Source organism: Hemitrygon akajei, chromosome 3 (genome assembly GCF_048418815.1).
Source record: "Hemitrygon akajei chromosome 3, sHemAka1.3, whole genome shotgun sequence".
NCBI lineage: Eukaryota > Metazoa > Chordata > Chondrichthyes > Myliobatiformes > Dasyatidae > Hemitrygon > Hemitrygon akajei.
Window position 1 is genome coordinate 199875116 of NC_133126.1, and position 13713 is coordinate 199888828.

At 46.1% G+C, this 13713-nt stretch overlaps 1 protein-coding gene across 3 annotated transcripts in view; it reads right to left on the bottom strand.

Moving 5' to 3' along the window:
• Window positions 1-13713, bottom strand: part of fndc3ba (fibronectin type III domain containing 3Ba) — a 550239-nt gene that overhangs the window by 95773 nt on the left and 440753 nt on the right. For all 3 annotated transcript variants that reach the window (XM_073041702.1, XM_073041703.1, XM_073041701.1), the window contains exons 7-8: window positions 12461-12519; window positions 1150-1307 (exon numbers count right to left, since the gene is read on the bottom strand). In XM_073041702.1, the coding sequence (XP_072897803.1) occupies window positions 1150-1307; window positions 12461-12519 (217 nt within the window). The remainder of the gene's footprint in view (window positions 1-1149; window positions 1308-12460; window positions 12520-13713) is intronic.

Genomic DNA, 13713 nt, shown 5'->3' on the forward strand with positions numbered 1-13713 from the left:
TATCTTACATGTGCTTGCTATCATATATGTGCTAGATGTGCCTTGTGTTGTGTGTGACTGTGTTGCACCTTGGCCCCGGAGTAACACTTTTTCATTTCATGGGTATTCATGTATGATTGAATGACAATTAAACTTGAACTTGAAGTAAAGGGTACGCCTGGGAGTGGGGTGCTTGAGATTTGTAGTCTTGTGTCCTTACAAAATGGCAGCAGTACAGAGGAGAGTCACTCTGTACTTAACCGAATATTCCCAGTCCTGGAATATGTGAATAGAGCTTCACCTGGGAGTGTGTGATGGGACGGTGTGGAGGGAGCTTCACTCAGCGTCTGACCCTGGGAGTGTGTGATGGGACGGTGTGGAGGGAGATTCACTCTGTGTCTGACCCCGGGAGTGTGTGATGGGACGGTGTGGAGAGAGATTCACTCTATGTCTGACCCCGGGAGTGTGTGATGGGACGGTGTGGAGGGAGCTTCGCTCTGTGTCTGACCCCGGGAGTATGTGATGGGACGGTGTGGAGGGAGATTCACTCTGTGTCTGACCCCGGGAGTGTGTGATGGGACGGTGTGGAGGGAGCTTCGCTCTGTGTCTGACCCCGGGAGTGTGTGATGGGACAGTGTGGAGGGAGCTTCGCTCTGTGTCTGACCCCGGGAGTATGTGATGGGACGGTGTGGAGGGAGCTTCGCTCTGTGTCTGACCCCGGGAGTGTGTGATGGGATGGTGTGGAGGAAGCTTCGCTCTGTGTCTGACCCCGGGAGTGTGTGATGGGACAGTGTGAAGGGAGCTCCACTCAGTGTCTCACCCCGGGAGTGTGTGATGGGACAGTGTGAAGGGAGCTCCACTCAGTGTCTGACCCCGGGAGTGTGTGATGGGACAGTGTGGAGGGAGCTTCACTCTGTGTCTGACCCCGTAAGTTTGTGATGGGATAGTGTGGAGGGAGCTCCACTCCGTGTCTGACCCCGTAAGTTTGTGATGGGATAGTGTGGAGGGAGCTTCACTCCGTGTCTGACCCCGGGAGTGTGTGATGGGGTAGTGTGGAGGGAGCTTCACTCCGTGTCTGACCCCGTAAGTTTGTGATGGGATGGTGTCTACCTGAGGCAAAGGTCTCCAATGCTCTGAGACTCCCCACGCTGCCGTCTCCGGGTTCCTCACCTGTAAATGATCTTGTATTTGCCGTCCTTTCCCTTGTCTGACGAGGCCACCTCGTAGTTGCACGTGGAAGGGAGCCCATTGGTGTGCTTGTCCCCGTTGACCAGACCCACAGGAGGTGCCCACGTCAGTAGCGCTGCCCTGGCTTGTACATTGGACACCTGGCCAAAGAGATGGACAGCAACATCATGACCACTGCCAAGTAACAGCCCACAAACTGGCCACCTGGGAGATTGTCCTTTCCCCACATCCTTCACACGAACATAGCACATGGAAGATGACATGGTTATGTAGGGTTAATGAATGAAGAGTGTTCGATGGCTCTGGGCCTGCACTCACTGGAGTTTAAAAGAATGAGGGGAGTTCTCATTGAAACCTATCGTATATTGAAAGGCCTAGATAGCGTGGATAAGGAGAGGATGTTTCCAGGACCACAAAGCACAGCCTCAGAATGGAAGGATGCCCCTTTAGAACAGAGATTATGTGGGATTTCTTTAACCAGAGGGTGGTGAATCTGTGGAATTGATTGCCACAGGAGGCCAAGTCAATGAGTTTAAAGTGGAGGTTGATGTGTTCTTGATAAGTCAAGGTGTCAAAGATTATGTAAAAAAGGCAAGCGAATGGGGTTGTGAGGGATAATAAATCAGCCATGATGGAATGGGGGAGCAGCCTCAATGGGCTGAATGGCCTAATTCTGCTCCTATGTCTTATGGCCTTATGGAAAATGCATGGTCATGTACTCTGGTAGTAGAAATAAATATGCAGACTATTTTCCAAATGGGAGAAAACCCAAAAATCTGAGATGCAAAGGGACTTGGGAGTCCTTGTGCAGAATACCCTAAAAGGTTAACTTGCAGGTTGGGTCAGTAGTGAGGAAGGCAAATGCAATGTTAGCATTCATTTCAAAAGGTCTAGAATACAAGAGCAGGAATGTGATGCTGAGGCTTTATAAGGCACAGGTGAGGCCTTACCTTGAGTACTGTGAACAGTTTTGGGCTCCTTATCTAAGAAATAGATAAACCTTTGACAAGGTTCCACATGGAAGGTTAGTTAGGAAGGTTCAATCGTTAGGTTTTAATATTGAAGTAATAAAATGGATTCAACAGTGGCTGGTTGGGAGATGCCAGAGAGTAGTGGTGGATAACTGTTTGTCAGGTTGGAGGCCGGTGACTAGTGGTGTGCCTCAGGGATCTGTACTGGGTCCAATGTTGTTTGTCATGTACATTAATGATTTGGATGATGGGGTGGTAAATTGCATTAGTAAGTATGCAGATGATACTAAGATGGGTAGCGTTGTGGATAATGAAGTAGGTTTTCAAAGCTTGCAGAGAGATTTAGGCCATTTAGGAGAGTGGGCTGAACGATGGCAGATGGAGTTTAATGCTGATAAGTGCGAGGTGCTACATTTTGGTAGGAATAATCCAAATAGGACATACATTGTAAATGATAGGGCATTGAGGAATACAGTAGAACTGAGTGATTTAGGAATAATGGTGCATAGTTCCCTGAAGGTGGAATCTCATGTGGATAGGGTGGTGAAGAAAGCTTTTGGTATGCTAGCCTTTATAAATCAGAGCATTGAATATAGGAGTTGGGATATAATGTTAAAATTGTACAAGGCATTAGTGAGGCCAAATTTAGAGTATTGTGTACAGTTCTGGTCACCGAATTATAGGAAAGATGTCAACAAATTAGAGAGGGTACAGAGATTTACTAGAATGTTACCTGGGTTTCAGCACCTAAGTTACAGAGAAAGGTTGAACAAGTTAGGTCTTTTTTCTTTGGAGCATAGAAGGTTGAGGGGGGGACTTGATAGAGGTATTTAAAATTATGAGGGGGATAGATAGAGTTGACGTGGATAGGCTTTTTCCATTGAGAGTAGGGGAGATTCAAACAAGAGGACATGAGTTGAGAGTTAAGGGGCAAAAGTTTAGGGGTAACATGAGGGGGAACTTCTTGACTTAGAGAGTGGTAGCTGTGTGGAACGAGCTTCCAGTAGAAGTGGTAGAGACAGGTTCGATTTTGTCATTTAAAAAAAAATTGTATAGGTATATGGACAGGAAAGGAATGGAGGGTTATGGGCTGAGTGCGGGCCAGTGGGACTAGGTGAGAGTAAGCGATCGGCACGGACTAGAAGGGCCGAGATGGCCTGTTTCCGTGCTGTAATTGTTATATGGTTATGAAAGATGTGCTAGCATTGGAGAGGGTTCAGAGGAGGTTCACAAGGATGATTCTGGGAATGAAAGGGTTATCAAACGAGGAATGTTTGAATGCTCTGGGCCTGTACTCACTGGAATTTAGAAGGATGAGGGGGGGATCTCATTGAAACCTTTCAAATGTTTTGAATGGCTTAGACAGAGTAGATGTGGAAAGGATGTTTCCCATGGTGGGAGAGTTGAGGACAAAAGGACACAGCCTCAGGATAGAGGGGTGTCCATTTAAAACAGAAATGTGGAGGACTTTCTTTAGCCAGAGGGTGGTGAATTAGTGGAATTTATTACCACAGGCAGCTGTGGAGGCCAGGATATTGGGTGTATTTAAGGCAGAGCTTGATAAGTTCTTGATTGGACATGGCATTAAAAGTTATGGGGAGAAGGCTGGGGAGTGGAATTGAGGAGGGGAAAAATGAATCAGCCATGATCGAATGGCAGAGCAAACTCTAAGGGCCAAAGGGCCTAACTCTGCTCCTATGTCTTATGAAGTACTGTATAGTTCTTTTGGCCCATGATGAGACACCTATTTTTTCCTGCCTACAAATCATCCATATTCCTGTACGTTCATGTGCGTATCTGAGAGCCTCAAACACCTTTATCACATCTACCTCCACCACTATTCCTGGCAGCACACCCTGTGCAAAAGAAAATGCCCCTGGCATTTAATTTCCTTTGTATTTACCCCCTCCCAAATCAAATGCACACACCGTGATACTAGACATTTCAGCCCTGGGAAAAAGATATTGTTTGTCTCATAATATTCACTCAGCTCTTCCTTCACGTTTAGATGTGACAAGTAAAACAGATCTACTCAATATTTCAATCCCAGGAAAAAGGTGCTGTCTGTCTACTCTATCTTTGCCTTGCATAATCTTATAAACCTCTGTCAGATCTCCCCTCAGCCTCTGCTGCTCCAGAGAAGACAACCCATGTTTACCCAACACTGCCACAAGTAAACAGTGCCCATTGTCCAAGCTTCTTGAGCAGGAGGTACAGAAGCCTTAGTTCCGGAACAGTTATACCCCTCAACCATCAGGCTCCTGGACCAGCGTTCATTCATCCCAGCTCTGAACTGATTCTACAATCTGCAGACTCAACAACTCACGTTCTCAGCAAAACACACAAAATGCCGGAGGAACTCAGCAGGCCTGGCAGCATCTATGGAACTGGGTAGACAGTGAAAGTTTCAGGCCGAGACCCTTCAGCAGGAGGAAGCTGCCTGGCCTGTTGAGTTCCTCCAACATTTCGCGTGTGTTGCTCTGGATTTCCAGCATCCGCAGATTTTCTCTTTTTCTCAGTATTACTATTTCCTGTTTCTTTTTTTATTTGCACAGCTTGTCAGTCTTTGTGTGTAGTTTTCACTGATTCTACAGTATTTCTTTGTTCTACTGTGAATGCCCACAAGAAAATGAATCTGGTGACATACATGTACTTTGAAAATAAAGTTACTTTGAACGTTGCGGCCGGCAGCATGCTGGTAAACCCCTTCTGCAGTCTCTGTAATCCTCCTGATGTGGGCTTGAGCAGAGTTCCAATTAGAACTACCACTGCGATTCACTGCTACCCCTCCCTGTTGGAGTGAGCTCACCACTCTCACTACCAATCTCTTCCCAGCCGCACGAGGCTGAGAGGAACCCGAGTGCCCAGGGCTCGCCTGAGAGTGACGCACGGTACGGGGTCTGTCACGAAGGCCGGTGGGGGCAGGGTCTCTCAGCGAGTCCCAGAGTGGGCACAGTGGGACTGGGGCCATAAATACTCACCCCACCCACATCAACACTCCTGCAAAAACGGTGGCTGTATCTGGTTTTGAACATTCCACCTAAACAAAGAACACAATGATGTTCTGCCGACATTTCAAGCAACAGGTGGAAACACAGCAGCCTTGCTTGAAGCGGACATTCTTTCAGAGAGTGTCAGTCTTTAGAGTGGCTTTGGCTCATCAGGTTCAGATGAGGTCTTGTAAGTTACTCTCTCTTTGGTTTTATTTGTCCATTCCTCAACTATCAGTGCATGGTACAGTGAGAATGGCTCCAGGGGCAGTGTTCTGTACTGTGTGTAGGATGTGGGAAGTCTGGGAGATCTCCAGTCTCCCTGATAAACACATCGGCACCAGGTGCACCGAGCTGCAGCTCCAGAGAGAATGTGTTAAGGAACTGGAGCTGCAGCTTGATGACCTTTGACTCGTGCAAGAATGACGAATTGATTGACGGGAGCTACAAGGAGGTAGTCACCCCTAGGTGGTGGGACATAGGTAACTGGATGACTGTCAGGAGGAGGGAAATTCACAGCCAGAGCAGAGTACACCTGTGGCCGTTCCCCTCAATATGAAGTGCACAACTTCAGATTCAATTGAGGGGATGACTTACTGGGGGGAGCCACAGTGACCGGGTCTCTGGCACTGAGTCTGGTCATGTGGCTCAGAAGAGCAGAGAGCTGACGAGGACTGCAGTGTTGACAGGAGATCCCTCAGTCAGAGGAACCGAGACGAGGTTCTGTGGGCGTGATCGAGACACCCAGATGGTAAGTGGCCTCACTGGTGCCAGGATCAGGCCTTTTCTCCATGGAGCAATGGAAGATGAGAGGTGACCTGATAGAGGTGTATAACATGATGAGAGGTATTGGATCGTGTGGATAACCAGAGGCTTTTTCCCAGGGCTGAAATGACTAACATGAGGGGGTATAGTTTCAAGGTGCTTGGAAATAGGTACAGAGGGGATGTCCTGAGTAAGTTTTTCACACAGTGAGTAGTGGGTGCATGGAATGCTCTGCCAGCGACGGTGGTGGAGGGTCTTTTAAGAGACTCTTAGAAAGTACACGGAGCATAGGAAAATAGAGGGCTATGCGGTAGGGTAATTCTAGGCAGTTTCTAGAGTAGGTTACATGGTCAGCACAACATTGTGGGCTGAAGAGCCTGTAATGTGCTGTAGATTTCTATGTTTCAATATTCTAAAGTGGTAACACAAGGTTGGAAGATGTTGAATCATTGTAGATAGAGCTGAGGAACTGCAAGGTTAAAAAGATCCTGATGGGAGTTATATGCAGACCCCCAAAAAAGCAGTAAGGATGTGGTCTACAAATTACAACAGGACATAGAAAATGCATGTCAAAAGGGTAATGGGGGTACCTTTTTACCCCCCATCGTCATGGGGGGCTTCAATATGCAGGTAGATTGGGAAGATCAGGTTGGTGCTAGATTCTAAATGGGGGATTTCTAGAGTGTCTACCAGATGGCTTTCTAGAGCAGTTCATGGTTGAGCCCATTAGGGATGAGTATTTTGGATTGGGTGCTGTGCACTGAACCAGAATTGATTAGAGAACTTAAGGTAAAAGAACCCTCAGGGAAAAGTGATCATGACGTGCTCAAATTCACCCTGAAATTTGAGAAGCTAAATTCAGATCTATCAGTATTACAGTGGAGTAAAGGAAACTACAGAGGCATGAGAAAACGGTCGGCCAGAATTTGTTGGAAAAGAACACTGGCAGGGAAGACGGCAGAGCAGAAATGGCTGGAATTTCTGGAAGCAATTTAGAAGGCACAGGCACACAAAGAGGAAGGAGTATTCTAAAGGTAAGATGACACAACCAAGGCTAACAAGAGAAGTCAAAGCCAACATAAAAGCCAAAGTGAGGGCATATAATAGAGCAAAATTAGTGGGAAGTTAGAGGATTGGGAAAGCTTTAAATACCAAAAGAAGGCAACTAAAAAGTCATTAAGAAGGTAAAGATGGAATACGACAGTAAGCTAGCCAATAATATTAAAGAGAATGCCGAAGGTTTCTTCAGATACACAAGGTGTAAAAGAGAAACGAGAGCGGATATTGGACCGCTGGAAAATTATGCTGGAAAGGTAGTAATGAGGGGCAAGGAAATGGTAGACAAACTGAATAAGTATTTTGCATCAGTCTTCACTGTAGAAGACACGAGCAGTATAGTAGAAATTCCAAGAGTCAAAGGTCATGAAGTATGTGAAGTTACCATTACAAAGGTGAAGGTTCTTGGGAAATTAAAAGGTCTTAAGGTAGATAAGTCACCTGGACCGGATGGTGTACAGCCCAGAGATATGAAAGAGGTGGCTGAAGAGATTGTGGAGACATTAATAATGATCTTTCAAGAATCACTAGGTTCTGGAAGACTCAAAATTTGCAAATGTCACTCCACTCTTCACGAAGGGAGAGAGGCAGAAGACAGGAAATGATAGGCCAGTTAGTCTGACCTCAGTGGTTGGGAAGATGTTGGAGCCGATTGTTAAGGATGAGGTTTTGGGGTACTTGGAGGCACATGATAAAATAGGCCACAATCAGCATGGTTTCCTCAAGGGAAAGTCTTGCCTGACAAATCCGTTGGAATTCTTTGAAGAGAGAATAAGCTGGATAGCAAAGGAGAATCAGTTAAGGTTGTGTACTTGGATTTTCAGAGGCCTTTGACAAAGACCCACACCTGAGGCTGCTTACAAGCTATGAGCCAATCGTATTACAGGAAAGATTCTAGCATGGATAAAGCGGCAGCTGATTGGCAGGAGGCAAAGAGTGGGAATAGAGGGAGCCTTTTCTGGCTGGCTGTCAGTGATTAGTGATGTTCCACAGGGGTGTGTGTCGGGACCGATTCTTTTTATGTTAAATGTCAATGATTTGGATGATGGAACTGATGGATTTTTTGCAAAGTTTGCAGATGATATGAAGATAGGTGGAGTGGCAGGTAGGTTTGAAGAAGTAATGGGGCTAGAGAAGGACTTAAAACAGACTAGGAGAACGTCAGATGGAATACAGTGTCCGGAAGTGTACGGCCATGCACTTCAGTAGAAGAAGTGAAAGGGTTGACTACTCTCTAAATGTAGAGAAAATTCAAAAATCTGAGGTGCAAAGAGATTTGGGAGTCCTTGTGCGGGATTCTGTAAAGGTTAATTTGCAAGTTGAGTCTATGGTGAGCAGGGCAAATGTGATGTTAGCATTCGTTTCAAGAGGACTAGAATATAAAAGCAAGGATGTAATGTTGAGACTTTATAAAGCACTGGTGTGGTCTCACTTGGGAGTATTGTGAGCAGTTTTGAGCCCCTAATCTTAGAAAGGATGTGCTGATACTGGAGAAGGTTCAAAGGAGGTTCACAAACATGATTCCAGGAATAACAGCTTGTCATATGAAGAGCGTTTGATGGCTCTGGGACTGTATTCACTAGAACCCAGAAGAATGAGGGATAATCTCATTGAAACCTATTGAATGGTGAAAGGCCTTGATAGAGTGGATGTGGAGAGGATGTTTCCTATGGTGGGAGTGTCCATGACCAGAGGACACAGCCTCAGAATAGAGTGGCATCCTTTTAGAATGGAGATGAAGAGCAGGAATTTCTTTATCCAGAGAGTTGTGAATCTGTGGTAATCATCGCCACAGGCAAATATGGGGGCCATGTCTTACTGCATAGGTAAGGCAGAGGTCGATAGATTCTTGACTGGTCAGGGCATGAAGGAATACGGGGAGTCGGCAGGAGACCGGAGCTGAGAGCGAAAATGGATCAGTCTGATGAAAGCAGATGCAGTGGGCCAAATGGCCTAATTCTGCTCCTATACCCTATGATCTTATTACTCCTGACACTTCCCTCCAATCACCTTAAAATTATGTCCCCTCATGTTAAACCTCTTTCTCCCCCCTGTGAAAATGTCTCTGACTATTCACTCAATCTTTGGAAGAAGCCATAAGACTGTAAGGCATAGGAGCAGAATTAGGCCATTCAGCCCATTGAGCCTGTTCCACCATTCATCATGGCTGATTTATTATCCCTCTCAACCCCATTCTCCTGCCTTTTCCCTTTAACTTTGATGTCCTGACTAATGAAGATTCTGTTAAATTCCACTTTCTACCCAAACCTGGGGTGGTGTGGAACAAAGAGCATAGCCCAGAATGTTGTGCCTCTCCTTTAACCTACTCCAAAATCAATCTAACATCGCCTTCCATTTTCTCTTTCATGTATGACCCTACCTCAGAGTCTCTTCAATGTCCCTAATGTACAGTATCTGCCTCTACCATCACCCCAGGCAGGACGATCCATGTACCCACCATTCTCTGTGTAATAAAATAACTATCTCTGACACTCACCCACCTCCTCTCCAAACACGACACCAACCAGCTCTCCACCCTGCCAACATCTTCCCTTGGACTTCGGACTGAGGGAAACGAATTTACACAGTTGGAGCAAACACGAGGAAATCTGCAGATGCTGGAAATGGCCCAAAACATCGACAGCGCTTCTCCCTATAGATGCTGCCTAGCCTGCTGTGATCTACCAGTTTTGTGTGTGTTGTTGTTACACAGTTGGACTAGGTTCGAGCTAGGTTGATGTAGTGCCCATCTGACCAGGAGGTATGGATCTGCTGCTCATTAGCCATCTGCTGGCCAACCAGACAACTACAACACAGCAGAAAGTTCAGTCAGCACAAGACTTTCTGCAGATGCTGGAAACCCAGGGCAACACACACAAAATGCTGGAGGAACTCAGCAGGGCAGGCAGCATCTGTGGAAATGAATAAACATCAGGACAGGTGAAGGGTCTCGGCCCAAAACATCGACTGTTTATTCCTCTCCACAGACGCAGCCTGATCTGCTGATGCCTCCAGCGTTTTGTGTGTGTTGCTGAAGGTTCAGTATCTCAGTAACCTGGAACTTATTCAGAATCAGCTTATGATCACCAGGATACAGTATGTCATGAAATTTGTTGTTTCCAGGCAGAGGAAACTATACAAAAACCATATAAATTCATTATAATAATAGATAGATAGAGAAAAAAAGGAATAGTGAGTGTGTTTCTGGGTTCATTGCCCATTCAGAAATCTGATGATGGAGGAGAAAAAGCTGATCCTGAAATACTGAGTGTGTGTCTTCAGGTTCTGTACTGCCTCCTTATGGTCTAATAGATCTCTAATGTGTACACACACACACACACACACACACAGTCTGTACAATGCTGGATTGAAAAATGGAGGGTTATGGGCAGTGCAGGAGGGGTTAGATTGATTGTGAAGCAGGTTTATAAACACTCAGCACAAATGTCCACTTGCTGAGTAATGCAAATATTTAATCAGTCAAGAACTCAATGCAATAAAGAATGCGGTTCAGTTGTTGTTTAGACTGACCTAACATCAACAAGAGAAAATCTGCAGATGCTGGTAATCTGGGCAACGCACACAAAATGCTGGAGGAACTCAGCAGGCCAGGCAGCATCTATGGAAAAGAGTACAGTCGATGTTTTGGGCCAAAACCCTTTGGTGGGACTGGAAATGTGTTCGAAGTGACTTTGACCGAGGAATGATTGTTGGTGCCAGATGGGGTGGTTTGAGTATCTCAGAAACTGCTGATCTCCTGGGATTTTCATGCACAACAGTTTCTCGAGTTTACATAGAATGGTGTAAAAGACATCCAGTGAGCAGCCGTTCTGTGGGTGAAAATGCCTTGTTAATGAGAGAGGTCACAGGGAATTTCCAGACTGGTTCAAGCAGACAGGAAGGTGACAGTAACTCAATTAACCACACGTTACAGAATGATGCAGAGGAGCATCTCTGAAGGCACAACATGTTGAACCTTGAAGTGGATGGGCTACAGAAGCAGAAGACCACAAACATATACTCAGTGGCCACTTTATTAGGTAGAGGAGATCAGCACAACATCATGGGCTGAAGGGCCTGTACTGTGCTCTGCTGTTCTACATACTTTACACTTGGTAACATCCAGGACTCACGAGAGGGGATGTGAAACCAAATCCCTCTTCCTAACCAACACACACTAAAAACTGGAGGAACTCAGCAGGTAGGCAGCATCTATTGATGGGAATAAACAGAAGACGTCTTAGGCTGAGGCCCTTCACCAGTCTTGCTCTGAAACTTCGATGTTTTATTCCTCTCCATAGATACTGCCTGACTCGATGAGCATTTTGTGTGTGTTACTCTGGATTTCCAGCATCTGCAGAATCTCTTGTGTTTGCCTGTATCTAACTAGACCGTTCCAGTGAACTGGCCACGCCATCTTTGCATGGCTTTCACCATCCCACCCTTTTCCAGTCACCAGTGACTTACTGATCAATAACTGCCTGTTCCAGGCAGACCTGAAGATCGAGCTGAAGGGTCATAGGACAAAACGTCCAGTGGTGGGGGTACTGTACTGAGAGAGTGGAAAGCTTTGTTTGCACCCCATCCAGACAGATCGAGGTCGTGGCCACCAGAGGCCTGTCCTGGGGTTAAACGACTGTGCATCTGGTTGGGTGAACGGGGCTCATTTTTACTTGTTCTGTTCCGTGAACATCGCAGGTATGCTATGTTAGCACTGGAACCTGTGGTGACACTTGTGGGCTGCCCCCAGCTCAGCCTCGGGTGTGTGCGCTCTACGTATCAATGTACCTGTGAGAAGCAACCATGAATCTTGCGAAAAGGAAACTACACTGTAGAATGTAAATGCAGAGGCCACTTTAATTCTTTATACACATAGAAATATCTATAGATAAATATGACGTATACACATGTGTGTACTAGAACGAGGGGACATAGCCTCAAGATTTAGGACGGAGATGAGGAGGAACTGCTTTTCCCAGAGAGTGGTGAATTTGGAATTCTCTGCCCAATGGGTCGCAGGGGCCCATGGGAGGGGAGATTTAAGGGTGCGAGTTTGAATCAGTAAAGGCATTCTGAGTTCAGCTCTCTCTGCCTCCATGTGTTTCTTTAGTAGCGTGTTGTGCGTGACTACAATATATACATCTGTAAATATATTTAAGACAAGATTGGATAGATTTTTGCATAGTAGCAGAATTAAAGGTTATGGGGAAAGGGCAGGTAGGTGGAGGTGAGTCCATGGCCACGATCAACCACAATGGTTCGAAGGTCCAGGTGGTCTACCCCTGCTCCTATTTCTTATGTAGACATCATACATATCTATAGATATTTACATGTATATATATTTTTATTGTAATTTTTCTGTATTGCACTGTGCTGTTGCAAAACAACACATTTCACGACATATGCCAGTGATATTAAACATGATTCTGATTTCTTGTTCCAAACTACTCTCTGCTTTGCCCAGAGGAGACTGGGTCAGGTGCTGGAACGAACCGAGGATTCCGTACATACCTGTGGTTTGCCCATCCCCGAAAGCATGTCTTGAACTCGCTTTGTTTCCGAATCGTAATCTGGAAATCAAATTTGGAGACAAAACCGGTTAGAGTTGTGGGTGACCACTAGATGGGGCTGAGCTCCCACAGTATTGTCATCAGTGTTACAAAATCGGGATTGGTGGCAGCTCCAGGACAGGAGCTTTTAATTCAAGATACAGTGTGGAGCAGGTCTCTTCCGGCCCAACGGGCCACACCACCCAGCAACCCACCTATTTAACCCTAACCTGATCACAGGACAATTTACAAAGACTAGCAGCCAGTAGGTCTTTGGACTCTGGGAGGACACAGGAGCACCTGGAGGAAGCTCCCGCAGTTCATGGGGAGGATGAACAAACTCTTCTCAGTTGGCATTGGAATTGAATTCTCAGCTCCGACACCCCGAGCTGTGATAGTGTCACGATACCATGGTGGAGACTGTCTGCCCATTCCAACTTCAGCCGAGCCCATCAACCTTCAGACAGTCATCCAGTTGGTCACAGACAGAGATCAGATTGAATTCGTAGCTACTTAGACGGTTCAGCCCATCGGCTCTGTCCTAGATCCCAGCCGTCAAATCTCACTCCCCAGTAGCCCTATGATTTATTCTGTCTTTACCAGTGACACCATTATATCCCTGTTAATCAGCTCTGCCGAGCTTCTACCCCTCACCACACACTAATGGACAGCTTACAGCAACTAATTAACCTCTCGACCCACATGTCATGGGGAAACCCTTGCAGACATAGGATTGCCAGGCAAACTCCACACTGAGAGTCCAGAATCCCTGAACATGACTCCACTGGAGTCAGAGAAAAGTACAGCACAGAAGCAGGCCCATTGGCCCATCTAGTCCATGCCAAAACTATTATACTGTCTACTCCCTTTGACCCGGCCCAGACCACAGTCCTCCATGTCCCTACTATCCATGTACCTACCCAAACTTCTCTTAAATGTTGACGTCGAGCTTGCGTGCACCACTTGTGCCGGCAGCTCATTGCACACTCTTTAGACACTCTGAGTGAAGAAATTTTCCCTCATGTTCCTCTTAAACCTTTCACCTTAACCCACTGTATCCTGGTTGTATCCCACTCAACCTCAGTGGAAAAAAGCCTGGTTGCATTTACCCATCTATACCCCTCATAATTTTGTATCAAATCTCACAATCTCCTGCAGTCTGTGTTCCAAGTTCTAACCTATTCAATCTTACCTTAGGCTCTCCAGACTATTCCC